Consider the following 27,855-nt stretch of genomic DNA (forward strand, 5'->3'; position numbering starts at 1 on the left):
GAGCGAGTGAGCGAGCGAGAAAGGTCTACACCCACTGGTTCACACCCCAATAGCTAGAGCTGGGCCGGTTTAAAGCCAGGAACCAAGAGCTTCTTCTGGGTGTCCCACGTAGGTGCAGGGGCCCAAGGACTCAGACTATCTTCTGCTGCTTTCCCAGGCACATTAGTAGAGAGCTGGATCAGAAGTGGAACAGCCGGGACATGAACCAGTGCCCATATGGGATGCTGGTACCGTAGGTAGCAGCTTATGCCACTATACCACAGTGCTGGCCCCAGAATTAGTTTTTGTTTACGATTAGTTATTTAGCTGAAAGGCAGAGTTAGAGAGAGAGGGAGAGAAAGAAAAGCGAGGTGATGTCAATAAATCATATTTGCTCCCTGTACTGTGCAGTCTGACAACAAGGAGCTGTGTATTTTCTCCCCTCCCCACCTCCCCCTGCTCCCCTCCCCCACCGCTGTCAACTGCAGGCACATCTCTCTGCTCCTCCCATCCCTGCCAGAGGTCCACGTGGGTCTGCAATCCCCATTCTCCACTTCTGTGATGATCATTTTTAAAAAAACAATAGTTAAAAATAAATTTTAAAAAAGAGGAGAGGGCGTTTCCATCCACTGGTTCATCCCCAAATGGCTAAAATGGCTAGTTTTGGTCCAGGCTGAAGCCAGAAGCCTGGAACTCTATCCACGGTCTCCCAAGTCGGTGGCAGTAGCCCAGGACTTGAGCCATCTTCTGCTGCTTTCCCAGGCATATCACCAGGGAACTGGATCAGAAGTGGTGCAGCCACGCCTAAATCAGTGTTCACAGAAGATGTTGGCACTGCAGGAGGCGGCTTAACTTGCTGTGCCACAGTGCTTGACCCCCAAAATCAGAATCATGTTCATTTATTAAAATGGCAACCTCATCACAGTCCTTTATTAAGGTCTTAAAGAGTGGGGAAAAAAATGTATCAGTAACAGACAGATGCTGTGATCTATCGAGGTGCCTTGGGAACCCTAGCAAGGGGATGGGCACCTTTCTCCTGAAGAAACTGAACCCCAGACATTGCGCTGCAGCCAGCTAAGCTGCTGCCTGAGGCTGGGATCCTGTATCAGTGTTGATCCAACCGACTTTCGACCCAACTTCCTACTACTGAGTTTGAAAGGAGAGCAGCAGCAGGTGGCCTATGCCACATATGTGGGAGACAACGATGGAGTTCCTGGCTTTGGCCTGGCCCACAGCTCACTGTTGTGGCCATTTGTGGAGACAGGCCAGGTGGATGGAAGCTTGCTTGCTTGCTCTGCTGCTTTGCCTTTCAAATAAATAATTATTTTTAACGATTTATTTATTTTTATTGGAAAGCCAGATCAGATTTATAGAGAGAAGGGATAAGACAGAGAGAAAGAACTTCTGTCCACTGATTCACTCCCCAAGTGGCTGCAATGGCCGGAGCTGAGCCGATCCAAAGCCAGGAGCCAGGAGCCTCTTCCGGGTCTCCCCTGCACGTGCAGGGTCCCAAGGCTTTGGGCCATCCTCAACTGCTTTCGCAGGCCACAAGCAGAGAGCTGGATGGGAAGTGGAGCAGCCGGTACACAAACTGGCACCCATATGGAATTCCAGCATGCACAAGGTGAGGATTTTGCCATTGAGCCATCGCACCATGCCCTCAAAATAAATAATTTTTTAAAAATAGATTCCCCTGTGAGGTGTGCCAACCCTTCCTTCCCTGAGGCACAGGCGCACAACAGGACGAGAGCATCCCTGAGCCCGTGATCCCCTGAGGCAGACACTACACTGCCCCTGTATGTGGCACAAGCCAGGGCTGGCCATGGGGTCACACCAAACCCTGAGAGCATCATTTCAACACTTCAACAGAGGAAGGCTGCTGTCAGGACACAAACGTATCGTAATGCGATTGATGAGTGCATCTGCAAGCATGTCCGCAGGTGACAATTAGGGCCAAATCCTCTAGCAGATAATTCGTGTCAAAGATGACTTCACACCGTCCTCCTTGTTAAGGAAGACGCCCACATGTGCGAGCTTACCTAGCAAGCCCTGGTTCAGACCGGTTGTCCGGGCCCAGCTAGTAACAGCACCTCTTTGTTCTCTTGGATGACAAATCACACTGTCACTTGCTTAGGGACCCTTGCTTCCTCAAGATGCCCTCAAAACTTTCCCCATGGAGCCCCTTGGTCCAGATTTTTGCATTTACCTCACCACTCCTCTGGGTCAAGGAATCCAAAACAGAGGCGTGCTGGGGAAGGAGTGTCTGAGAACAGCCTTGCGCAGACGGAGGCCCTCACGTAGAGAATGAGCAGTGTTGCCCTTCCGTGTGGCTCTAGCACCCTTTCCCAGCTACCAACACTGAAGGATGGCCAAGGCTCTTACGCAGACAGCACACCATTGGCAATTACCTTCGTGCCTTTCAATCACCTCTTGGTTATTTATAATACCCAATACAGTGCCTATACAACACATCACACACACACACATACACACACGACAGATAAGTTAGTACACAGCACATTCACATCTTGCTTCTTGCAACTTCCTGGAACATTTTTTCCCCTGGATTTATTTCTAATCTGAGGTTGGGTGAATCTACAACATACAAGCTGCAGACACAGATGACTGATTGCAACTTGTGTAATTCAAGTCAGCCAGCATGGTGGGGCAGCCCTCTCTTAGACTTCTCAGTGCACTACAGTGGTGGGATGCCGCGAGGCAAGCCGCTCGAGCCAGTGCTGGGGAAGCCGTTCACCTGGGCCCGGACGCCCTCACGTCCCCTGCTGTGCAAGTCCCGTGCCCAATGGCCACTTCACAAGCACTGGGCTAAGCCAGAGCTTGGCTCCCCACTCACAGACAGAGCCCCCAGAGGCAGGCTTTCAGATGAAGAAAAATAAACTTTTATTCTAATATCATATGGAAAGTGTTTGAAGTAGAAATTGTTACAACCAAAAAAAAAATCTTTTATTTTGAACATCTAAAAAAGGTTACTTTCTGTACAGTTATATAAATATTTTAACACCTGCATAGGAACATGATGCCTATGGTCCTAAAAGTTTTAAAAAAATCATTACGATTAGATGTTTAAGACAATGATTGGCCTTGTGAAAAAACAATGTTCTCAGAGGCTAAAATGAAGGGAGGACTGGACTGGGGACACACAGCAGGAAGGGCCTGGGACAGGGCTGAAAACAGTGAAAACACAACAAAGACCCTGCGCTTGGACTGCGGAAGATAGACCTCGGCTATGACCACATCACACGTGAGAGCAAGGAGGGATGGCCACTGACGAAGCGCTCTTGAAGCTGACACAACTGACACCCGTACGTCACCCAACACATCTGCTCCTCTGGGAGAAAGACCTTTTCCTTGCTTACTCTCCCCAGGAGAGCACAGGACTAAGCCAGGTCCTCGGAGGCGACAGCCATGATACACTTGACACTGGCAGATAGGTTTGTTTCCTTGCCTGGGAAATGAGATCAAAAAGGCTATCTGGCCGGTTTGCTGGGCAGCTCAGAGCTGTCTCTTGTAAGCACTAATACCACCCCTGACAAACTGCTGACCCTTAATAACAAACTAGAATCGTCTGGTGTGTGACACGGGGCTCCACCCAGGACTCGGCTAGCTTCTCCTAGGCTGCTCCCCAGTGGTCTGTCACAGAATCTCCCATCCTAGAGGCATTTCTGTCCCTCTGATGACACATACTCACAGGCAGGGACACATGGCCTTTGAGAAACTGCAGCCATTCCTGTCCCAAGGGGCCTGCTCAATGTGCAGAGAGCAGGTTCACAAAGCATGGTGCCCTCCTGGTACTGGGCAACACCATTCTCCCCAACCAAGCCTTGCCAGGCAGCCCCATGCATGGACTTTCTACTGGACCCTGAACTGCTGGGCACACAAAGACCATGCAAGTGAAGCTCCTAGGCCCACGTCGGGAGGTCCCTGGCAGGGGGCACCTGCTTCAAAGCACCATAAGTTGGGTAGGGACACACTGCATGTCTGCAGGACTGCCCGAGAGAGAACAAGCCAATTCCAGAGGATACACACATGGGCAAGTTTGTAGAACTGTCTGAGAGTTGTGGCTACAGGGACCACGAAGACACAAGTCCTGCCCTAGAGATAATGGCTGGGGTGGGGCTTGGAGGTGCACCCCTTTGCCAAGTGCACAGAATATAGAGGACAGACACTGAGCCGTAGGAAACAACAGGTGCCCTTGAGGTGAACTGGGGTGTCAGAAATGGAGATACAAGAGGGCTCAGGATCATGTTTATGGAAGTTCCTGGGAGAGTCCCAGCTGGGTTTTTTGGATTTTTTATTCCTGATGAGCTTGTTCTTCATCAGCACCAGTCACCCCTGAGACCAGAGGCCACGTCTGTGAGGAGGATGGACTCTGCCCTGTCTCGAGTCCAGGCCAATCCCCCAACAAAGCCCCCGGCCCAGCAGGACCCAGGCAGGGCGGTCCTATCCAGGTGGACGCTCAGCCTCAGCTGTGCAAGGACACGTGCTGCAATGTGGGATGGCTAGAAAAACCATCAAGGCCACAGGCAAGCTTGGCCCGCCCTGATGCTGCCTACTGGTGCTATGTCTGTTTAGGTCAACCACAGCGAGGGTTCATGAGTCCTCGTGGAGACTCGCCCAGGCCCCAAGGAGCTGGACCCCTCCCTGCCCGGGGCTGTCAGATGTACTGCTCCTCGTCCCTGTCGTTTAGGAGCAGAGACCACTTGTCCCCACCAGAGTTCACTGTGGGGTTGTGCCGAGACAGCCTGTCAGATGTCAAGGAGGACAGAGACACCTGGCTGACGTAGCTGACCTGGTCCCAGGATGTGGGCTTGGGCGAGTCGCCGCGCCGCCGGTCATCCATGCCGACGTGCACACTGACCTGGGATGCACTCAGGGGCTTCATGCGCCCATGGGCCTGGGCCTCATACCTCTCCAAATCAGGCTTCTTGTAGCTGCAAAGCAAGGGTTTCAGAGCAGCTCAGTCATTGCAGATCTCAGCCTTGAGTGTTCAAAGCCCGGTGGAGCCACTTACCTCAGTCCACCAATGGCACGCAGGGGCAGTCCCCCAACCCCCACCCCGGGCTGATAGGGAAAGGGCAACACACTGCTGGGTGTTAGAGCAGGTTCGCCCTATTGGGAGACTTTCTATGCACACTGAACAGGCTGCCGCGCTGCCAAGTGGATGCACAGACAAATGAGAGCAGCCTTATCAAGAAGCCAGCCTGATCCGGCACAGGGACCCGGGTTTGTGTGGCACCACAGAAATGGCCCTTGAGTGAGGCCGGCCAGGGCTTGGTGACTGTCAGGCAGGACATGCCTTGCCAGTGTGCTGACATTCCCAAGACACCCCTTCAGGAGAGTGGGTAGGGAGCAGGCATGCACATCCATCTGTACCCCAGGAAAGGCACCAGTGCCTCAAGCGGGGGGAGAGGGAACGGGCCTAGGGGGCTCACCACTTGAGCTGCAGAGAAGAGAGCACCACAGACACGGAGGAGGCCGCCATGGCTGCCGAGCCCATCCATGGCTGCAGCACGATGCCGATGGGCATGAAGATGCCTGGAAGGGGGGACATGATCATGACACTATGTGGGGTGGAGCCAGGGGAGGCCCCGGGCCAAGGCCAGCAGCCCCTGCTCCCCTGTGGACTCTGCCTCAGGGTGTTCAGACAACTCCATGCTGTGGATGGCTGAGCTGTCCCGGAAGGCTGCACAGTGCCACAGAGGCACTGTGGGGAGGCCCTGGCTTTCCCCTGCCCTCTCTGCCCTTCTCACAACAGTACACAGGAGCGTTCCCATCACCCATTCAGGGGAGAGCTGCAAAGAAGCAGGCACCCACAGGCAAAGAGGGGCAGGCCAGGGGAGAGGCGGTGCAGCAGCAGGCCCTCGAGCTGGCTGGCCTGCAGCCACAGTCCCACTGAGGTTAGCACTCTATTGCACATATCATCTGACCTCCACAACTTCATGGCACCTTCTCCAAGGGAGATCAGTCAGATGCCAGGACAGAGTCAGGAGATACCAGTCTGGGACGGGCAACTCTCAGAGAGGCGGGCACTCAGCCCGTGGGTTGGCCCTGGGCAAAGAAAGCGACCTGCATGACACACTGGGCACAGAAAGCTACAGGGGACTTGTCAATTGCTGTCAGATGAGTCACTGTAAAGCCCTCGGACACACATGACAGAGGAAAGATGCCATATCCAACAACTTCAGGGCGGGGCAGGTATCTGGTTTAGTGGACGAGATGCTGGGGGCTGGTGGGGGGACGCCTGCATTCCACTTCAGCCTCTGTTTGAGCCCTGGGTCTACTCTGAGGCCCAGTTTCCTGCTAACATACCTCTGAGGAGGCAGCAGCCAGATGTCAGTAATTGGATCTCCACCATTTACATGGCAGACCTAAATTTTGCCCCAGGATCTTGGCCACTGTGAGCATCTGTGTGGCTCTGCAGAAGACAGACTCTGTCCATCTCTCTGTCTCATTGCTTCTCAAATAGGTAAACATTTAAAACATTCTTTTAGTGGAAAATAAAATGTCAAGTCTCCTTAGCCCATGGAGGAATGCTGCCTTGCAGAGGGGTCTGGAATTTTCCATGGCTGGTTGCACAAGATCTGAGGGGGGGAAGCCAGGAGGGGAAGATGACAAGAACCATGGCTGGTTTCTGCCTGTGATCATCTCTGTGACTCAGGGTGCAGTCTAGGTGGGATTCGTGTTGAAGAGAAGGCTCTAAGACACCCATCACTGTGCCTCGCATGTGATGGGTAACCCAAAACTTCCAATATTCTTTTTTCAGACCATGTCTTCACAAACAGATCAGAAAATCAGGCTGTGGGAGAGAACAGTCAAGCACCTCACCTAGCCTTTTTAGAAAGGGCCAGGGTAAATGAAGGGGCAGGGGATTCTTACAAAGTCAATGGAAAATGGAATCAAATGAAAACGTGGTTTCCCATCAACTTTTTGATGGGAATGAAGCAAGGTGTGTAACATACCACCCTTCTAAAATTCTTCCAGAGGACTTGGGCTTTGCATAGCACATTAAGCTGCACCTGAAAGGCTGCCGTGCCATGTAGGTGCTGGTTCAAGTCCCAGCTCCTCCATTTTTGATCCAGCTCACCACTAAAGTCACTGGGAAAGCAGCAGGTAGTTGCCCAGGGAATTGAGCCCCTGCCACCCACATGGGAGACTTAGATGGAGTTCCTCCCGGCTTGGCCTAGCCCAGCCCCAGCTGTAGCAACCATTTGCAGGAACAAAATAATGGATGGAAGATGCACTCATTTCTCCCTCCCTCCTCTAACTCTGCCTTTCAAATGAACAAAGAGATACATCACTCACTTACTCACACGATTCTAGTTGGCCAGCCAGCAAGGGGGTGTCCTCAACCACATCAGCTGGGATTCAGCAGAGAATGTTTCAGGTCTCAGCTGGGAATAAAGGTGACGCTGTAGGGGAAAGTCGCCCTTACCTGCCGCAACAGGTATCCCAACCAGGTTATAGATCAGCGCCAGCACCAGATTGACTCGTATCCTCCGGACGGTCCTCTTGGAAAGGTGAATGCTGGCCACCACGTCGAGCAAGTCATTCTGCGGGAGAGGCATGCGTAGTGAGGGAGGGGGCGTCTTGAGGCCCTCGCCACCCCAACAGCCTGGGTGGGGCTCAATTTACTCTGATGAGGACGACATCAGCCGCCTCGATGGCAACGTCGGTGCCAGTGCCGATAGCGATGCCCACGTCCGCCTGTGCCAGGGCCGGGGAATCGTTGACGCCATCTCCCACCATGGCAACCCTCTTCCCCTCGTCCTGGAGCTCCTGGACCTTGGCCACTTTGTGAGAAGGTAGCACCTCCGCAAAGACTTTGTTGATGCCAACCTGAAAGGAAAGGAAAACAGCACTTGGGACTGGCACAAGACCCTGAACACTAACTGAAGTCCGTGAGTCACCACAGTCCCTGACTCCCCTACGCCTGCAGGTCCCACACTGCACACCAATCACAGCCAACAGGACATGGGCAAGTGTCTGCCCTGCCCCACCCAACTCCCTGTGCTGGCATAGCAAACAGCCACCCGCTGTCCTGCCATCTCTGGTTGTGTCACTCTTCCTGCTTCTAGTCCTTCAGCAGCCCCATCCTCTTTCCTAAGGAGTGTCTCTGGGCTTTCAGGGTATTGCCTTCCCACCTGCCCCTGGGTGTGGCCTCAGCCCTGTAGCCGCAGCTGGTACCACCTGGACACAGTACCATCCAGCAATTGTTAACTTCTCCAGGCCCCCTGCTTCTCCAGATGCCAGGGGCTGCTCCCGCAGACTGTGATGTCCTTGGAAAGGCCTCATGGCTGACTCAGGTCCCCTCCCCTGCAGCCTGGGAGGTGAGGGACTCCCAGGGAACTGCCCACCCTGCATGCAGGACCACAGGCCCTCTTCACTCTTCTCTGCCTGGCACTGTGCCTGTCAGTCATGGGATGTGGTGTTTAATAAGTGCTTGTCCAATGGATGAACAAGTTTTAACCAGGAAAAAACTCAGCAAGTCCACCATGAAGCAAGAAAGGTCATGCTTATCAGGCGCACTGCTGCTTCCCTGAGAAGCAAACGGCTTCCAACACCCATGGGCAGAGGCAGCATGAGGTGCAGGAACTCAGTCGAGAGCCAGCGCTCTCAAGCAGCTCTCCGCAGCGCTGCCATCAGAACAGGCTGGCAGGAGACCTACCAGGAGCAGCTCATCGGCCTCGGGTGTGCGGGTGAGGGGAGCTGAGAGGCAGACAGTCCCTGAATAGGAAGGTCAGGAAGTGTCTATGCTGGCCCTCAAGCCTTGGTCTTTCTGGAAGACAGAGAACCCTGGGGGCGCAGTTCCTAGGTGTGCTGCTGGTCCTAGACCCACCGGTTGCCGGCTCCTGCGGGGTACGAAGAGGAAAGCTCCAGCCACACTGAACAGCAGAAACAGAATCGGTGCCTGAGGCACTGGCACTGATGTTTGCCCCTGCACGATCCCTGCAAGCTGAACATCATTTCTTTAAAGGGGGGAAGAGGCCCCCCAGCCCTGGCCTGTACCTGTGTGGCGATGGCTCTGGCCGTCTTGTGGTTGTCCCCCGTGATCAGAACCACGTCCACACCCATGCTTTTCAGTGTGTGCACGGCCAGGGCGGCCTCGGGCTTGACAGAATCCGCGATGGCGATCATGCCACAAAGCACACCTGCAGCAAACGAATCCAGTCAGCGACAGAGCACAGCGCTGCGGCAGGAAGAGCTGTCATCACACACAAAGACCAGAGTGCCCCAGTGTATGCACCATGCTGTGGTTTTAATTCTCTTTAAAAACACTATACTCTTACAGAGGCATTCAGAAGCACGGCTGGCAAACCATAACACTCACAGTGGCTCCCTGAGGGATACAATCATGAATGTCTTCCCTTTTCTGTTTTTTTTTCTTGCAAAATTTTTGATTTGGTTTTATTTATTTGACAAGGAGGGAGACAAAGACAGAACAAAATATTCCATCCATTGGTTCACTCCTCAAATACCTCCCAGCAGTCAGGAATGGGCCAGGCTGAAGCTAGGAGCCCGAATTCCACTCTAGGCATCCCATGTTAGTGGCAAGGACCCACATCCTTGAGCTCCCACCTGCTGTTTCTCAGGCTACACATTAGCAGGCAGCTGAAACAGGAGAAGAGCACAAGAACAGGCCAGGCAGTGACTCCCCAGATGCATTCATGCCCATGCTCTGAATCTTCCCAATTTCCTACAAGCAACAAAGCTGCCTGACTTAAAACAAGAACTCAATACACACTAGCTATTAAAATATGAGGATGGGCTCAGAGCTGTGGCCTAGCGGCTAAAGTCCTCTCCTTGAACACTCCAGGATCCCATATGGGCGCCGGTTCTAATCCCAGCAGCCCTGCTTCCCATCCAGCTCCCTGCTTGTGGCCTGGGAAAGCAGTGGAGGACGGCCCAAAGCCTTGGGACCCTGCACCCATGTGGGAGACCTGGAAGAAGCTCCTGACTCCTGGCTTCGGATTAGCATAGCACCGGCCATTGCAGTCACTTGGGGGTGAATCATCGGACAGAAGATCTTCCCCTCTGTCTCTCCTCCTCTCTGTATATCTGACTTTGCAATAAAAATTAAATAAATCTTTAAAAAAAAAATGAGGATCAGGGGCTGGTTTGGGACAAAAGGGGTTGAGCTGTCCCTTACAATGTTAGCATCCCATACACAAGTGCCAGCACAAGTATGGTCTGCCCTTCTTCCAATCCAGCTCCCTGGTAATGTACCTGGGGAGGCAGGGGAAGATGGCCCAAATGTTGTGGTCTCTGCTACCCAGGAGTGAGACCTGGATAGAGTCCTGGGCTCCTGGCTTCAGCCCTGTGGTCATCTGGGCAGTGAACCAGCAGATGGATGATCTCTGTCTCTCCCTCACTCTGTCACTCTTTCTTTCAAATAAATAAATGTTGCTTTTTTAAAAAAAGAGAAATATAACAAGCATCACTTTAAAGTGATCAATTTCCAAATTAGAAAATAATCCTTCCTTCTTGTCTCTTCCTTTGGAAGGTACTTCTGTGGAATCCGTGTCCGAGTGGCTCTTTAGACACAAAAGCAGGAGGGTTTTAGAATGAAGGCATGAATGGGAACAAGTGAACAACGTGTGATAGGACACGACTCCTCTCATGTTGATTCTGGTCTGATCTCTGCCCGGAGCATCCAAAATAAAGTGTCGTACATTATTTCTTATTTGTGCACAGTTGTAGTGCCATTAACAAAGCACAGCTGAGATGAGAATCCTGGAGTGCTAAGATACACATACACACAGACCTGTGAAGTTCTGTGTGTACCAATCTAAGAAGCTGGACCGGGACAAGCTGCAGAGAGCTCGTTATTCAAGGGCCTTTTGGGAAGTGAATTTCTGTTCTGTTTGCAGCAACAAGTGAGAAGGGTGACTCTGGATTGCCAATACGAGCAGAAGCAAGGATGATGGTTAAGAGTTTAGAATTCCAAGAGTAAGGGGCCAGTGCTGTGGTACACCAGGTAAAGTAGCCACCTGTGATGCCAGCATCCCAAAGGGGCGCTGGTTAGAGTCCCAGTTGCTCCACTTCCGACCCCACTCCCTACTAATACGACTGAGAAAGCAGCAGAAGAGGGCCAATATGATGGTCCAAATGCTTGGGCCTCTGCACTCACATTCGGAGACCTCAGATGAAGCTCCTGGTTTTGGACTGGCCATTGTATCCATTTAGGGAGTGAATTTGCAAATGGAAGATCCCTCTCTCTCTCTCCTTGTATCTCCCTCATTATCTCTAATTCTGCCTTTCAAATAAATAATCTTTGTTTTTTTAAAGAAGTCCAAGAACACAGAGGGCAATGACAGAGCAGAGCTGGCCGTGGCAAGAGGGAGAGGGGATGAGAGAAAGGACCTTAGGGCTGGGAATCAAATGCAAAGATAGCAATACCACCTTCTGGAAAACAGATAAAAAATATACAGAGAGCAAGATTCATTAAATGGAATTTTAAAATTTTAGATAGTAGCACTTTGTTGGTTTGCCTTTGCCCAGGAAATTGTACTTCAGAGCAGAAGAAAGGCAGGAGAGGAGAGATACCATCAATTGCCACCAGAATGGCTGTCTGTCCTTTCATCTCGTGGTCTGTCATGGCATCGCTTATGTCATTGGAGATGGTTAAGCCATTGCGCCTCATCCACTCGCGGTTTCCGATCAGCACAGAGAAAGTCTGGGAGGCAGCAACTATTGCAAAGACACCACGGTTACTCCCAAACAGCCCCAGTTTCACCATGAACCAATAGCCAGTGAATCTTAGCAGCAAGCCATTTGACCATTCTGAAAAACTGTAATGCAGTAAGTGCCTCATGTACACTATCCTAGAACCCGGAATAAAACCAATGTGAAGAACACATGGGTGTGAGTTCAACTGGAGCACATCTCTATGTGTGAAAAAGTTAGAAACACACTGAACACCACCTGGTGTCCATATTTGCCTTGGGTGTTTTCTGTTGATTGTTCTTTACCCGGGATTTGAGCAGATTCAAGGCAAAAGGGCTGATCAGACTTAGGATTGCGTGGTTTAGATGACCCACGGTGAATCAACAAATCCTCATACAAGTCTAGGTCAATGGCAGGATCCTTTCACCTGCCACTCTCTAATAGCAAGTGTCACTGGTGCAGAAGTCTGTGCACTGACTCAGAGGATGGTCATCCAGGGTTTGAGATTCCTCACAGGGGCAGGTGGCTTCTAATATCAATCATCTGTCAACATGCCCTAGGGAAAAAATACTAGGACCAAAGTTTTAAAGTTTTGAGTGTTTTCTACCCACTCAAGCTGATGGCTACCAAGGTTTCCTTAAACCAAGAAAGGTAGTGGCCAGTCCAAGCAGTGTCCCTCAAGGGCCTGAACTGAATGTTTCCCTGGCTTTTTCTGCCACCTCTGTAACACTACACACCCCATCAGACTTAGACTACATGAGAGGGAGACAGGAAGAACAAAAGCCGAATTACTACCAGTTGGCTTTGTAGCTTACAGCTAGTATGATCAATTTGAAGTAACCAAGAGAAAAACCAAAATTATATATCAGCTAGGACAACACTCAATAAACTTACATCACACACTGGAGCAATATCGAAACTCAGGTGTACTGAGAAACCCAGGGAGGCAGGTGAGGGGTGTCTGGCCCCGAGCCACCTCTCTCCCTAGGAGGGGCATCCCACAGGCAGGCCTGGCATGTTGCTGTCCCCTGTGGCCTGGCTTGTCTCCACTCTGACCCAGGCAGGACCAGCCACTCACAGATCCAGTGGCAGAGAAAAAAAAGCACTGATACCTTTTTCCTCAGGAATGGAGCCAAGCCCATTCACGTGTCCAGCTGGTTCATTCGGCGAGCGTTCACCGCGAGCCAGAAGGCCTTCCACACTGCTAACTTTGCAGCCAATTCCACAGCCTGGCACGGCCTGGAAGTCTGTGCAGTATCCCAAGGTGTCAGTTCCAAGTTCCTGTGAAGGTAGGAAGATGGGAGAGGAGGCAGATCACAGGGGCAAAGCAGAAGGGAGGCAGGCCAGAGAGCCAAGGTGAGGAGTGAGAGGGCACCACAGAGCAGGAAATGAGAAAGAAAGGAAGGAAAGCAGAATGAAAGGGAAGGTTAGGAGAGCAAGGGTTAACTCAGCAATTATTTTTCTCTCTTGTGATAAAGGTATGACCGTTATTAAGTTGAACACGATTAAGCTGCTCAGACTCTGCCCAGCACAAGGCTCACACAGCAGACAGGAAAGGTAGTTCACAGTGAACACCTCCCATCCCAGGGCCACAGCCACCAAACAGGGGAAAGACTGCACAGAAGTGATGGAGTCAGCGGTAACCAGGCTGCCTGAGGATGAAGACCACATGCCCGGGAAAAGGACAACAGACGGTAAAAAGACAAATGGCAGATGATTAGGGGCAGTGGAATTCTGCCCAACAGGTCAGGAGTGCTGACATGAAACATGGCCTGTTTAATCCCTTTCAAAGGATAAAATGCAAAAGGAAGGTCCAGGCAGGGTTACCAACTTTTTTCAATATACCGAGTCACTTTTTTATTTTTAGTAATAATAGAATTTACTTAAGGTCATTTAAAACTTGTTAGGGAAAAATTCTAACACATTCTATTCCCTGTATATTCTGATGGAAGACACTTAAAACAAAAAGAGGTCCTTTCGTGTAGACGGAACAAAGGAGGACAAAGCTGTGGTCGCTACGGTTTCCCTTGCAGGCTCCTCTCCCTGAAACTGTGCCCTGTAGAGCGCGTGTCTTACTCTCTCACTCCAACATGCCCATATGCTTCCCCTCACGACAGGCACTGACTGGACCTGAGTTTCTAGCCACCTCTCACCCTCAGGCTGCAAGCTTCCAGAGGGCAGAGTGCAGGTCTCCTGCATTTTGGTGTCCCGAGCCAGGATGCTCAGCAAATAGCTGTAACGAGAGTCTTTGGCTCTGTCTCCACCTGCTCTAGAGCAGCCTGCTGAGGCTCCCAGGAGGCTGGGGGTGCGCGAGGCACAGGGAGCAATACGGGGTCGGCCTACCTCTTTACAGTATTTGGTGACTGCCACACCCAAGGGGTGTTCACTACTGGCCTCCGCAGTCCCCACCACAGCCAGAACCTTCCTGAGGGGTAGTGTGGCCTTGTCGACGAGCAGCAGGACCCGCATGACTTTGGGGACTCCGTAGGTAATGGTGCCAGTTTTGTCAAACATCACAGTTTTAATCTGCAAAACAAAAGAGACGCACAAAAAAACAAAAGATGGAAGAAACTTTCAGAGTCTACAGAGCCTTGAAGCAGACTCAGGCCAACCTTGGACAAACAAGGAAACTTCCCTGGTACCTTCCACACCAAACCCTCTGCAGTCAACACTGGTTCAACAGCTCCAACTACAAAAACTACCCAGACACCTCCACAGGGTGTAACCCTGACCAGGCAGTCTCCGGGACAAGAGCAGCAGCCACTTCTCCTCAAGACAGGCCAGGAGTCAGGCCGGGTCCTGCTGACTTCTGTGCACTGCTACCTGTGGAGTTCACTCAGCGTCCTCTCCTGCCCACCTCGGCTGGAATGAAGCCTCCCACGCCAAGTGCCTGTGCCGCTGCCACAAATCACAGCAAGTGACCAGGGGGTCAGTTTTCAGCCTGCGACACCAGGTCAACAGCAGCTTTGTGCCATCTGCACATGTGTGGCCAGCCCACTGGCAGCAGCCACGCTCAGACCTGCTGCTTCGTGGCTAGAGGCCAGTGACTCCACAAACCTCATGCTCCCTGAACTGCACACTTTCCCAAGCCCTATCTAAAGCCAGCAGGTTGTTCCGCTGGTAGTGTGACTCTTATGTGTTTGTAAACAGTATATCTAGCTTCCTGTTACCAACCCCACAAGCCATGCCTGTCCTTGACACAAGTGACTGATCTCCCTCCACAGGCCCTTCCTTCCCCCTACAGCCAGACACACATTCCCAACAGCAACCTAGTCACAGAGGTGCCCCACATCCCTCCTAGTTTGTCATTCTCAAGGTGAAGTTCAGACTCCTTTACAGAGACTTCCAGCCCTTTGCAATCTGCCCCTCTTCAACAGCCTCATCTCATGTCTTTTTCTTTTTCCATCTCTCTTGGCGACTTTCTCCCCATTTTCTATTTATTTACTCAGCAAATAACCTGAGTGCTTCTGACATGTCAGGCACTGAGCTGAAGGCTTGGAGGGGGGAACAATGGTGGGGAGAAAGCTCACCCCTGATTTTATGGTGTCTGTGGTACAGCAAGCAACACAGCCTCCCAGGTCCTCTCACTGTTCCCCATTGCTGGAACATTCTTCTGTCATCTGGCTGACTCTCACTCACTATGCCCTCCCTACTCCTTTCCCTGACCACCTACCTGTTCCACAGTGTAACTTCAGGTCTAGGCTAAGCCTCTCTCAGTGTCCTCCTGATACCGTCCACTCTCCTGTGATACTCAGCATTCATTGTTGGCATACTCCACTGATATTAATTGTATGCCCTCAATCTTGACCATCACCAAAACCTAGCACTGGGCCCACACATGACAATTGTTCACAATGAATAAATAAACCTAAATGAGGAAGGTCAGGGGTGGCATGCCGGGCCAAAGGCCAGCTGCAGTGGTAGCTGTGGTTCTTTAATCCACTCCTCATGACTAATCCCACAGATGCAGAGTGAGCACTTTTCTGCTTGACTATGATGAGGCTGGGAATTTTTGCTAGCTGCAGGCATTGTAGCAAGTCATCTAACACCCCCTGCTGCTGTTTCCTCATTTGTAAAATGAGAATAGCAAGCACCTATCACAAAGAGTAAGTAAGTAACTATCTATTAAGAAGAGTTCTTAAGGCTTCCACAGGCAAGTGGGAGAGGCCGGCCAAGCACTCACCTTATGAGCCATCTCCAGAGGCTTGCCTCCCTTGATGAGCACGCCATTCTGGGCGGCCACCCCAGTGCCCACCATGACCGCCGTAGGTGTGGCCAGCCCCAGGGAACAGGGGCAGGCAATGCACAGGACTGTGATGGACGTCTGGAATGCAAACCGGAGGATGACCTCTGTCTGGGAGATGCGCTTGTGGGGCTTCTGAAGAGGAGAGAGAGGCAGGCAGTGAGTCCACTGAGGATCTGCACCGAATGCTAATCACAAAAGAGTGTTTGGTGGGGAGAGGGGACGGAACGGGTACGCTGTGCTGGGGCTTAGGACACATAATCACATTCCGCACTTCTTTAAAGGTGTCCCAGTTCACTTCCCTGCTCTACAACCTTAGCTCTCAACGCTGATTCCATAGGCTCCCTTCCAACAGGCACTGCAGGAACAAAATCACAATCCCCAACAGGATAAAGGACACACATCTTGAAGTCAGGCCAGGCAGTTCCTTTTCCTGGTACTTGGTGCCTAGTTCCCTTCCACACAAAATGGTAATGATTATACCCAGCTCACAGGCTGCAGTAAGGATTAAACCAGGAAATATACACATAAATACACAAAAACACATGGTACATGGAAGAAAATCATTACTATTGCATTATTATTTTTTTCACTATAAAAGCTCTAGCTATAATTTATCTATAAGAAATATATTCTAGGGAAACAATCACGTAAGTGGGAAAACATACAAAGATACTTATCATAGTATTTTGTTCTTACAATTGCAAATAACTGAAAACAACCAACAGAGAACTGGTTAACTAACCGTGAGTAATGGAATATTATGCAATTGTTGGAGGATATCAGATATGTAGCAGAATTTTAAAAGCATATACTGTGATTTTACTCATGCAAAACTCTATGTCCCGAATGTACATATGACATTTCAACAAATATTGGGAAAAAAATACACCAAAGTAGAAAACTGGTTACTTTTTGGGATATGATTTGAAACCACCTTTATTTTCTTCTATTCTTCACTACTGTTTTCTTTGTAAACCCAAAGCACATAAATAAAATGATACCTTTTGTTTCCTGATACTTGGTGGCAAGTATCATTTGCATTCGCAGATTTTTGAGATTCTCTGATTTATTTTTCAAAATGACTGCTGGCTATGGACAACAATCCAGAGATATTGCATTCTTTTAATTAGAATAAAAAGTACACTTTCTAAATCAAAGCAAACAGATCACAATCTCTTTAGATTCCAACTACTCTTTATTCTTCGATTTTTAAAGGCAAGGGTTCTAAATAAGGCTTTTTATTAAAAGATGAGTTATGTCTCAAGGGAATAACTGTTTCTGTACAGAAACATGATGTTTAAGATACAATGTGATTTTTAGAAATAAAGATCATGTGATTTAGAATCCAGTAACCCTTGTCCAGACAGCAGCTGGTATTCTAGTAGGACTGGGTTGACTTCTAGAAGTGAACATGAACCTTTCCCTACAAATGCTTTTGCGCAGCCGAGGAATGACAGGAACACACAGTACCTCATTTGCCAGCATCCTCCCTGATAATGCAGATAAAAACAAAGGAAGCCAAAGTAAGACAGAGAAGCATGGAAGAGCAAAAGCCATATTTTCCAACTCATTTAGGACTGAGTCTTCTCATAGCCACAGCCAGTCAATAGTCACTGGCAAATTCAAGGAACATATCCACAGGTTACTCTGAAACATATCCACGGGTTATATCTTCAGAGGTTAGAAAATGTTTAAGTGAGTAATTTTTTAAATTTAAGACAGGAAATTTGAGTGAGAAAATGTCAATCATGTACAACTCAAGAATGTATTATGCATACAGAAATGTTCTACAGAGAAAAATAATCTATTTCACATTTGTAGTTTTTATCCTATGGCTCTTTGGTAACATATTCATTACATCAGACTAGGTATGGGATAGGGAAAAACGCTGTCCCACACCCTGGGTAGATATTAAATACTGCTTTAATGGTATTGCTGACTTTTTTTTGTTTGTTTGTTTATCAAGGCTTCTTGATCCTGATACTGCTGGTATTTGGGGTCAGCTAACTCTGTGCCTAATGGGATATTTGATAGCATCCTAGAACAGCAATCCCCGTGCTTTGAAAGCCAAAAAATGCATTCAAGTCGTTGCAAGATTGTTCCTGCAGGTGTGTGTGGGGGCGCGGGGGCAAAAGAGCTCCCAGTGGAGAAGTGTTGCTGTACACAGTTTTAATTTCTTGAAGAGATAACTTTCCTAAGGAATGGATTATATATTTAACTTTCATCCTTTTTTTAAGATTTATTATTTTTATTGGAAAGGCAGATATATATAGTGAGGAGGAGAGACAGAGAGAAATATCTTCCGTATGATGATTCACTCCCAAGTGACTGCAACAGCCAGTGCTGTGCCAATCTGAAGCCAGGAGCCAGGAGCTTCTTCCAGATCTCCCATACAGGTGCAGGGTTCCAAGGTTTTGGGCTGTCCTCAACTGCTTTCCCAGGCCACAAGCAGGGAGCTGGATGGGAAGCAGGGCTGCCAGGGTTAAAACCAGTGCCCATATGGGATCCTGGCGTATTCAAGGAGAGGACTTTAGCCGCTAGACTCAACTTACATCTTTTGAAGTTTGATGAAACAGTATTTGGTAAAAGACAGTGCCCTTCATTCACTTAAAACTCAAAACCATTCAATTAATTGCTCACATATAATATTAATAAATATTATTTAAAAGCTACTAGCATAGCTTGAGAAGCTAGGAGGCTTAAGATGGCATTGGTGGATCTAAAGAACAAAAACAATCTTCTGCCAAGCCATCAAGACTGTAAACAGACTGTCTTCTAATGTCAAAAATGGCCAGTTCGGCACACTATAAACGCTCTGAATGGTACAGCCTGAGCCAGCTGATGCCTGTGGAAAATTATTTCATGAGAGAGCAAAGGACAACTTTAACAAAAACCTACAGAAATAGAGGGACTGTCTTACTATGACTTAGACTTTGCTGCCAATAAGTGAAGCAAGCACACAAAAATGTAACAAATAATTAAAGTTCAGTGAACCCGAGGAATTTTAACAAATGGTATTAATTGCAATGGATTTTTTAAAACACAGCAATCATATTGCCCAAGGCATTCAACTTACAGGAAAGTATTTCTGAACAATACCAAAATCGATAAAACCGATTATAATCCATGCCACCAACGTCAAGGTTGAAATGATGATTATAAATGGAACAAAATATCCACTGAACCGGTCAGCCAACTGCTGAATCGGTGCCTATGAAAATAAAAGAACAAGATCATGGGGAATTACAATTCAGGAAGAAATAAAACACAAGTATGGGTAAGGATTAAGGTTCTCTCTCCACGTTTACTAATCAATCTCTACTCAGGCTGTGCCTGATTCTACAACACTCTACATAATTTCTGAAGTGAGGGAACAGGCTGATATTTTACGTTTTTCTTTACCTTTGACATCTGAGCCTCTTCTACCAATTTCACAATCTGAGCCAAAGTGGTATCGTTGCCCACGTGGGTGGCTGTAATAAGTACAGAACCATGTGCATTTATAGATCCAGCGATCACGACGCTCCCGGGCTTCTTAGTGACGGGCATGGCTTCTCCTGGAGGCCGAGGAAAGGGACACCCGTCACTTGCCAGACCCATTCAGCATTCTCATGGCCCGACAGCTGCCGTGATATAACTAAAGCAAACACGAAACAAGCCACTTCACCTGTGATAAGGGATTCGTCAGCCATGGTGTTGCCTTCTAGAACCTTCCCATCCACTGGGAACTTCCCTCCAGGGACAACCTTGATGATATCACCGCGCTGTACCAGCTCCATGGGTACCTGCTCCTCTCTGCAATGAACGTCACTCAAGTCAACACACACGGCAACTCAGAGCTCCCCAGCTCCATACCTGAGGGTTCTACAACCCTGTAATCCTCAGTCAACTGTGGACTGAACACAAACAAACAAGAAAAATCTTGTGTCTGTAGTGAACACGTAAAGGCTTTTTTCTACACCATCATTCCCTAAATAATGGCATAACTACTGTTTACACACATTTACACTGTGTTGGGTCCAGGGCCCTTCTGAGGCCTCCTCCGTGCACCCTAGAGATTCACCACCAAGGGCAGGAGAAGCCTGTGCAGGAAGAACACCCCTGCCCTTCAGAAACAAAAAGTGCCAGGACAACAGGGCAGACCCTTCCTCCAGCAAAACCTCATGTAATCCTCGGAGAGGGTTAAAGGAAAGATGCATAAATATGGACATCTTCGAAGGGTTCCCTTCTACAAAGTATTTAGTAATACTGATCTCTGCTTAATCAGACTTGGGACTTCATCTTTGATCTGAGTTAAAATCTTTCTACCTCTGAGCAACTTAATTTAAGGTAAATGGTCCTTTATGGGAGTTAACATGTATCCTTCTGGATTTACTGCTCAAAGTATCTGTTCTTTAGGAGCTAAGGCCTGCCTGCCTCCACTCCAAAATGCTGAGTGGTAACAACCTTAACTCAAAGACAGGGTTTGGGGGTTTTCCTCTTAGTGACTCTTCAGATTGAAGTTTCTTCCAGCAGCTGTGGGCCTCACTTTCATCTTCGCTTTCCCTCCTCAGTAATTGTAAACTGGCAAGCAGAAAACCTACAATGGCCACTGTGTTTGATAAATTTGGTGACTTTACTTCCCACCCTAATTACATAGGAACAGAAAACCCTCAAGTGGGAAAGTGGGGACCAAGACATGCAAGTCGTTTAATGTCAAGCCCATGCATGCGTGCAATATTTGTCTTTAACATATGACAGTAGATGGCTCTGGCGTGGTAGCCTAGTGGCTAAAGTCCTCACTTTGCATGCGCTGGGAACACATATGGGTGCTGGTTTGTATCCCAGCTGCTCCACTTCCCCTCCAGCTCCCTACCTGTGGCCCGGGAAAGCTTTGGGACCCTGCACCCGTGTGGGAGATCCAGAAGAAACTGGTTCCTGGCTTCAGATCCGGCTATTGTGGCTATTTGGGGAGTGAATCAGCAGATGGAAGATCTGCCTTGACATCAAGCCAAGACCTGAGGACAAGGAATCAGGCAAGGGGGAATCTAGAGGCAGGAGACCTTTGCGGGACTCTTCAGTGGCACAGAGAGGCTATATTGAAGGGCTGAGCTTGGAAGATGCTAATCTCACTGTCCTCTAAAGGAACACTGGGGCCAGGCATTCAGGCACAAGGGATCGATCTGCTTGGAATGCCACAACCCATACCAGAGCATCAGTTTGAATCCTGGCTATTTCACTTCTAATTCAGCTCCCTGCTAACATGCCTGGGAAGGTAGCGGATGGTGGTCCAAGTACTTGGGTCTCTGCCATCACGTGGGAGATCAGGTTGCAATTCCTGGCTCCTAGCTTTGGCTTGGCCCAATCACAGTTTTTGTATCCATTTGAGGAACAAACCAGTAGATGGAGGAGCGTTCTCTGTGTGTGGCTGAGTCGATCTTTCGAATAAACAAATCAATCTTTCAAGAAATTAAGAAAGAGGAAGTTCATTCTCAGGACAACTGGTGATTGTTGAAGCATCTTCTGCTACAGAGTAATGGACGTAACCTCAGAATAGTTCAGAAAGTTTGTGGAAAATGCACTAATTTTTCATAACATGCATTTTCTGTGAACTTTTGGAAGATCCTGCATAAAACCGAATTTGTGCTTTCTGAAAGGTCACTAGTTTGAACATGGGAAAAGCATTTTGAAGGAGACAAGGCTGGAAGCAGGCCAGCAAGGAGATGACTGCTTTAGGGAGAAGTTCAAGGTGGCCTGAATAGCTGCAGCAGCAGCAGCAATCACGCCCTGAAGGTGCAGCAGTACTCAAGGGTTCTGAGCTTGGAAGCAGAGGTGCCACAGAGGATGCCAGGCTGTCCCTGAGGAACTGGCATGCCCGAAACCCACAGGCACTGGGAGAAGAGGACAATGTGGAACACAGCAAGGAAGGAGATGAGAGCAAGACGCACTGGGCTGGGCCTCAGTTGCTGGGAGTCCCCAAGAGAAAGGCTGTGAGCAATGAGGGGAATCTCAGGACCCAGAGGTAGATTTGAGAAAGGCCTGCATACCTGGTCACTCAGAGCACTGCATAGATGCTCCATTCCAGCGACAGTTTGTTCCCCACAACAACAAAGGGGTCGATACTAAACCCCCCAAGGAGTAGCCATGATTAAGTGCAGAGAATGAAGAAATCCCAAGGGGGGAGACAGAGTAGCAACAGCAAGGGGAAGAGTAACACACCAGGAAGATGCCTATAGATGTCCCCAGCCCCCGGACTGGGGTAAAGAGGAAGGACAGGTATCCCCGGCAGACGGCTGGGGGAGGAAAGGCCAGAGCCTTGCTGTGACAAGTCAGCTGATGTGGGCAACTCCAGCGGTCCACAGTGGGCACCACTGACCTCTCTGTATGGGCAGAGGCTCACATAGGAGAGCAATGCAGGAAGCAAAGGGACTGGGCAGCCTGGCGCATAGCCCATTCCATATTACAGCACATCTATACCCTTTAAGGGAGGCCGATGGCCCAGGGAGGGAGTGGCAGTGTGAGAACAGGGAGTGACTGAGGGCCCCAAGCATCCTGTTGGGAGGCAGGCATGAATGAGTACCCTGAAGTGTGCAAGACAGAAATTAATCGTCAGATACACCCCAGCCACACAGCTCACAGGAGGCACAGCCAGAATGGACTCTGGTCTTCTGAGTGCCAGCTTGAAAAATGGTGCCACCTTGTTGTGACAGCAGGAGGGAGGACCCCTCAATCTGAGTCACCATCTTTGGAAAACAACTGTTGGGGCAGGGGCAGCCCACATGCCTTCACCTTTCAGCTGGTTTCAGGCAAAGAGGCCTGTCTGCTGGTGTTCAGCTCACTGGAGCAGTTACACACAACGCAGCTCATGCCAACAGGAGCACCTCACCCTGAAAAGCAGTCTAGCAAGATGAGTGGGAAAGACATAAGTCAGAACAAGTGCAGCTGTAGGAAGATTAGCTTCCCCGTGAACATTTCCACATCTCAGAAACACTCATGTCGTTAATTCATAGACAAAATAAAGTGAGTCAAGGCACAGAATACGGCAAAGCCACCGAGGCAGTCAAGGGTGAGAGGCAGTCCCGAGGGCAGGCAGGCCTGGTGCTGCATGCTAGCTCAAGGAAGGCTCTGGGCCGGATCCCAGCTCTGCCACGGGCCCACCATGGCCTGTTGCAGAGCTGCCTCGTCTTACAGACCTACAGATTCTTCCTACTCCAAACAGAGAGAATGACAGCACCCACTTACAGGAGGGGCATCAGGATTAAATCAGACAATGTGTGTGAACAGCTGAGAAGTGTCTGGTAGACACTAAGTCATCACTAAAACTGTCTCTGTGATTTAAAAACCAGCATCTAGAGAAAAAAGAAAATCAGAGGTGCCTGCACTAATCAGCAATGCTTCCCATATCCTCAATCACTGGCTCACTTACTTGCCAAAGACTGCTGTGCACCAGCCCTGGAGACCCCGCAGGACAGCCCTCGAGGGGTCTGTCACTTGGCCTACGGCCCACCTCCAGCTCCAACTCTTGCTCTTGTTCACAGAACACTGAGAGGTGGGCTCTCCCTGTGTCTGCACCAGCCCTCACAAGGTCTAGTGCAACTACACAATGGGAGTTCGATGCCTGTTACCCAGGCTGACAGTAGTTGACTTCAGGCACTTCAGATGAACAAAACCCACCTGATGATGAGATTGTCATTACCAAGGGTCACAACGGTGGCCTCTGTGGCTTGGAGCGACATGAGTTTGGCCAGGGCTTCTGAGGTTTTACTCTAGGAAATAACCAAAATGTAGTAAGAGCTACCGTGAGCTGAATGTTCTTCACACCCAACCTGACAGCCATAGGCCTAGTGTGAGAGAGAAAGCAGCCGCGGACACAGCTGTACCACACAGCAAGAGGTTCTGCACAGATAGGGGTTAATCACTGCCATCGACACACAGCCAGGCATAGCATCACCACACTGACAGTACAATGCCCGTGACGTCAAGATGTAGCAGTTACATGTCAGACTGGGGAAAAAATTTTCCTATTTGTATATATTTTTTTAGGTTCAACCTTAATTTGCTGTATAATCTATGTCCCTCTCTTATAGAACATGTCACAATGCTAGGTTTAACGCAGAGTTTTAACAACGGCTTTGTGGACCGATGAAGTCTAGCTACACTCAGTGGTGCACTGAGACACGGTGTGGGCTCTTACCTAAAGCCAAGGGTTCTTTCCCTGACACAGTGCACCTGAACAAAAGTTTTAATAATTAATCAGATTAGCTGGGATTACAGAAGTAGCAACTAATTCAGAGATTAGTAAGCAGAGAAGTTAATCACATAGAAGTTTCATATTCCTTAAGGAGTTCTCTAGACCATGTACAATTAGTAATTCTAAACATGGTGCTCAGATCAACTGGAATTCGTATCACTCAAAGAACAACTCTTAACCAGAGCTGCAGTTACCTTTGCCACGTGCTCCAGCCACCGCCCCAGGGCAATGAACACGAACAGCATGGGTGGGGTGTCAAAAAACGTCACAGGGCTCCTATCTGCCTGCTCAGCAACTGCAACCACCAGGATGACCAGGGAGTAGACGTAAGCGACAGTGGTGGCCAGTACAATGAGCACGTCCATGTTGGCCGACCTGTGTCTCAGAGATTTGTAGGCCTGCACATAGAAGTACCACCCGCCGAGGAACTGGAAGACAAAGAACACAGGCTACCAACAAGCAAGGCAGGGAGTTTCAGGAACAAGCATGGGCCCTCAGGATGACAAATACTCTAAGTTTGTTCCTAATCTTGATGACACTTTTTCCTCTGTGACAATGTTTCTGATTCAGAGGACTACTGACCATGGATGATCAATCAAGGGAGTGCAAGCAATCAATGGCAATGTCCGTCAACAGGAGGATGATGGGAAAAAAACAGGGTTCATTTTGCTGTGGACCATGCCATATAGTCTCAGAAGAGAATGTGCTCAACTATGACCACTGGCATGAACTGCCCACCACACATGGTTAAGTCAGTGTATCAGTGTGTCAGCTGGTGTCTGCATTATGTGATGGACATAGACATGCCCATGTGTGTGTTCTATCTATAAACGAAGACCTGGAAAGACACATGCCCAACAATTAATAAAACTGTAGTAACAATGGGGGATAAGACTGGGCTAAAGGAGGGTTTTCCTGCTTTTTTCTTATACTTCAATACGGCTTGAACTTCTCATAATGTAAAGAAAACATAGGGAGAAAAAAATTAGCCCACAAATTCTTGCCCCCAAATAGTCTTGCACATTCCAACATGAAGTCAGGAGTTTATATTCCACAATACAGACACAGAGGGCACACTTCCCAACAGAAACACAACTAGTTCCTTATTATCACCACTACGGTACACACTCTATGACAGCAATCTCTCTTGGATTATTATTTACTCAAAGATAAAGAACCTATGGCACTCCAGATGAAGCATGAACTCCAGTTTGATCTGGCTGCTGCTTCTAAAACAAGGGTAAACTAAGCTAAGCAATAAGCAAACTGGAGCCATACAGGTTCACTCATTCCCTGCAGCAGGCAGGGCTATTGTTCAGCTGGAGTTACAAACAACTATGCAACACAGTGAAACCAGGCCTTCTTAGTCCCCCAGGCTGAAGGCCATATCACCCCTGTCCCCTCACTTGTCATAAGGTAGGGAGGGAAAGCAGCAATTATCTGGGCCAGTTTCTGGTCACACACAGACACGGAGGGCAGAGCTTTGCTCATCTTTCCAATACACACCTGGACGAAGGTACACAAGATAAAGAAGATGAGGTTTAGAATGGACAGTCCTCCAATGATGTTGTGGTCCAGGATCATAGACTCGTGGGTCCCATTGCTGGGTATCAACATGTAGATCATTAATCCCATAACAGGGATGCCAAACACCAGGCTGCACAGGAAAGACTTCTTCCACCTGGAAAGCAATTGTATCAACAGTCACCTTGGACAATGTCTGGCACAGGGCCTGAAGGCCATGCCTCTTTTATCACACTTGAGACAAACTACTTAGGGTTAAAATGCAGAAACATAAAGGGCCTACACAAGGCTACAAGGGCCCAGCCCTCGCCTTCACACAGCTGATAGGTTACCCCCAATTTATATGTGAGCCAATGGAAGTCCCAAAGAGTTTTAACATTCTCACTCCACAACTCTCTATTCAAAATGCAATCATATAGAACCTCCAAGAAGGAACCAGATACAAGTAGGATTTTATTGGTAAAATAAATGTTCCATTCAATTTTAAACATGCAACTTCTAAACAATTACTTTTAAAATTGAGTCAGTGGGAAGAGTGAAACTGTTCTGATGGATACTGAAGTTCGAAACTGGAGGTAATGAGTGACAGCTGAGGTCTCCTACTAGCAATACCTGCCAGGAAATTTCAACCAAATGACTGAGGCACCTCTCATGAATGTTAGCATTGCCTGTGAGCCACTGGCCTGCACTGCTTGGCTGCTGCCTGCTCAAGGCTCCCGGAGAGTCACTGCTTTCCAGAGGCCTCTTCTGCCGGTCCCTCTGCACCCCAGCATACTAATCATGCCAAGCCACAGAAGGCTTCCCGGAGCTCTTCCCCTCGTCCTCCTCCAACCCCATCTCCTTCAGCTCAATAAACTTCTACTCATTCTCTGATGCTCAGATGTTGTATCCCCTACTTCAAAGTTTCCCAAACCTTCTAGAACCTACCTGTCACTGGTTCACTCATACATTCCATGTCAGACTACATGCCCTTTTAAGTTGGAGATGACATTCTCTTCAGCCCCAGCACTTGGCACAAAGGCTGGTTACAACAGTAACCTTTAAGGTTGCTGAATGAATAAGTGACCCCTGAATCAAAGGAATTCCAGACCTCCTCCAAGTCCATTTCCCTTTATTTAGCCACGATTCCTGGCCTTAAATTGTAGTTACAGAATCCACGCAAATACTGAAAAAGAAGTCTATATTCCTGTTTTCTCAATCTGAATGCTGCACAATCTGTGGTTGAATTAAAATTTAAAAAAGTTTAAAAGTTGTTACACAATTACATGAGGTACAGTTCAAGTGCTCACTAACTGCACCTGACAAGAAGCAGACGTAGAAGCTGACACCATCACAGAAGCTTCTACTGGACAACACCACTTCTGAGGGTTACCATTAGGAGGGTACAAGCAGCTGATCCAGGTGGAAGGGTCCCAACCAAGTCAAGGGCAGTGGGGACACTGACAAGCCGGGGGCATTTGCACAGCATGTGTCATGCACTTAGATCCACAGACAGGGAGACACTTGGTTACCCTCTGTGTTCTACCTACTGCTTTATCTCCACTTTGTGGTCCAAGTGATGAGCATTGGTGTTTCTCTGGGCCAGGGAAGCTTGAAAGCCAATTTCCTAAAAAGAGAGGAGCAAGAAACAAGGAGGAAGGTTCTTGGTTAAAACATGCATTGGTAGAAAGTACGTTACAGCTTTAGAAATTAGAACGTGAATCTAAAAGAGGTCACAGGAATGTAGGTGTGCCTAGATTGCCTCACAAACCCTGCTCAGAAGTTCTGTACCCATCCATACTTACAGACTGCATCACCCCTGAGGAGGTGGCCCCTTGGCCTGTTCCCTCTGTTGGCCAAGGCCATGGATTCTGAGGTCAGTCTACCAGACTCCAAAGCTGAACAGTGGTAACTTTGAATTTCAAGTCTTATTTTAAAATGTATGCTTTGGTTTAAGTTTTATTTTATTTATTCAAAAGACAAGAGACAGATAATCAGATTGAGATCTTCCAATAATGCTGTGGCTTTGAGGAAAGTATTGAACTCTCAACCTTCGGCTTTTTCATTCATTCAGATATCTGGAATTCTTCAAGTCGAAGTTTTCTGGGTTTGGGGATGAGCAGCTGGCACAGCAGTAAAGGCACTGTTTACGATGTCTGTCTCCCAGATCCAGAATGGGAGTCATGAAGGCCAGTCAGCTTTCCCCCTTGGG

The 27,855-nt window shown here is 48.8% G+C and overlaps 1 protein-coding gene across 3 annotated transcripts in view; it reads right to left on the minus strand.

The window, feature by feature from the left end:
• Positions 1-3,459: 3,459 nt before the first annotated feature.
• Positions 3,460-27,855, minus strand: part of ATP7B (ATPase copper transporting beta) — a 65,061-nt gene continuing 40,665 nt past the window's right edge. For 2 of the 3 annotated variants that reach the window (XM_058670819.1, XM_058670820.1), the window contains 16 exons: positions 27,194-27,270; positions 25,647-25,821; positions 24,335-24,568; positions 23,564-23,655; positions 19,578-19,705; positions 19,313-19,467; positions 18,987-19,121; positions 15,848-16,042; positions 14,008-14,190; positions 12,777-12,945; positions 11,545-11,688; positions 9,007-9,149; positions 7,633-7,836; positions 7,433-7,550; positions 5,433-5,535; positions 3,460-4,931 (listed from right to left, as the gene is read on the minus strand). In XM_058670819.1, coding sequence (XP_058526802.1) covers positions 4,655-4,931; positions 5,433-5,535; positions 7,433-7,550; positions 7,633-7,836; positions 9,007-9,149; positions 11,545-11,688; positions 12,777-12,945; positions 14,008-14,190; positions 15,848-16,042; positions 18,987-19,121; positions 19,313-19,467; positions 19,578-19,705; positions 23,564-23,655; positions 24,335-24,568; positions 25,647-25,821; positions 27,194-27,270 — 2,532 coding nt within the window. In that variant the 3' untranslated portion in view covers positions 3,460-4,654. The remainder of the gene's footprint in view (positions 4,932-5,432; positions 5,536-7,432; positions 7,551-7,632; positions 7,837-9,006; positions 9,150-11,544; positions 11,689-12,776; positions 12,946-14,007; positions 14,191-15,847; positions 16,043-18,986; positions 19,122-19,312; positions 19,468-19,577; positions 19,706-23,563; positions 23,656-24,334; positions 24,569-25,646; positions 25,822-27,193; positions 27,271-27,855) is intronic. The other variant, XM_058670821.1, reaches the window with a different exon arrangement.

Source organism: Ochotona princeps, chromosome 12, assembly GCF_030435755.1.
Source record: "Ochotona princeps isolate mOchPri1 chromosome 12, mOchPri1.hap1, whole genome shotgun sequence".
In the NCBI taxonomy this organism is placed as follows: domain Eukaryota; kingdom Metazoa; phylum Chordata; class Mammalia; order Lagomorpha; family Ochotonidae; genus Ochotona; species Ochotona princeps.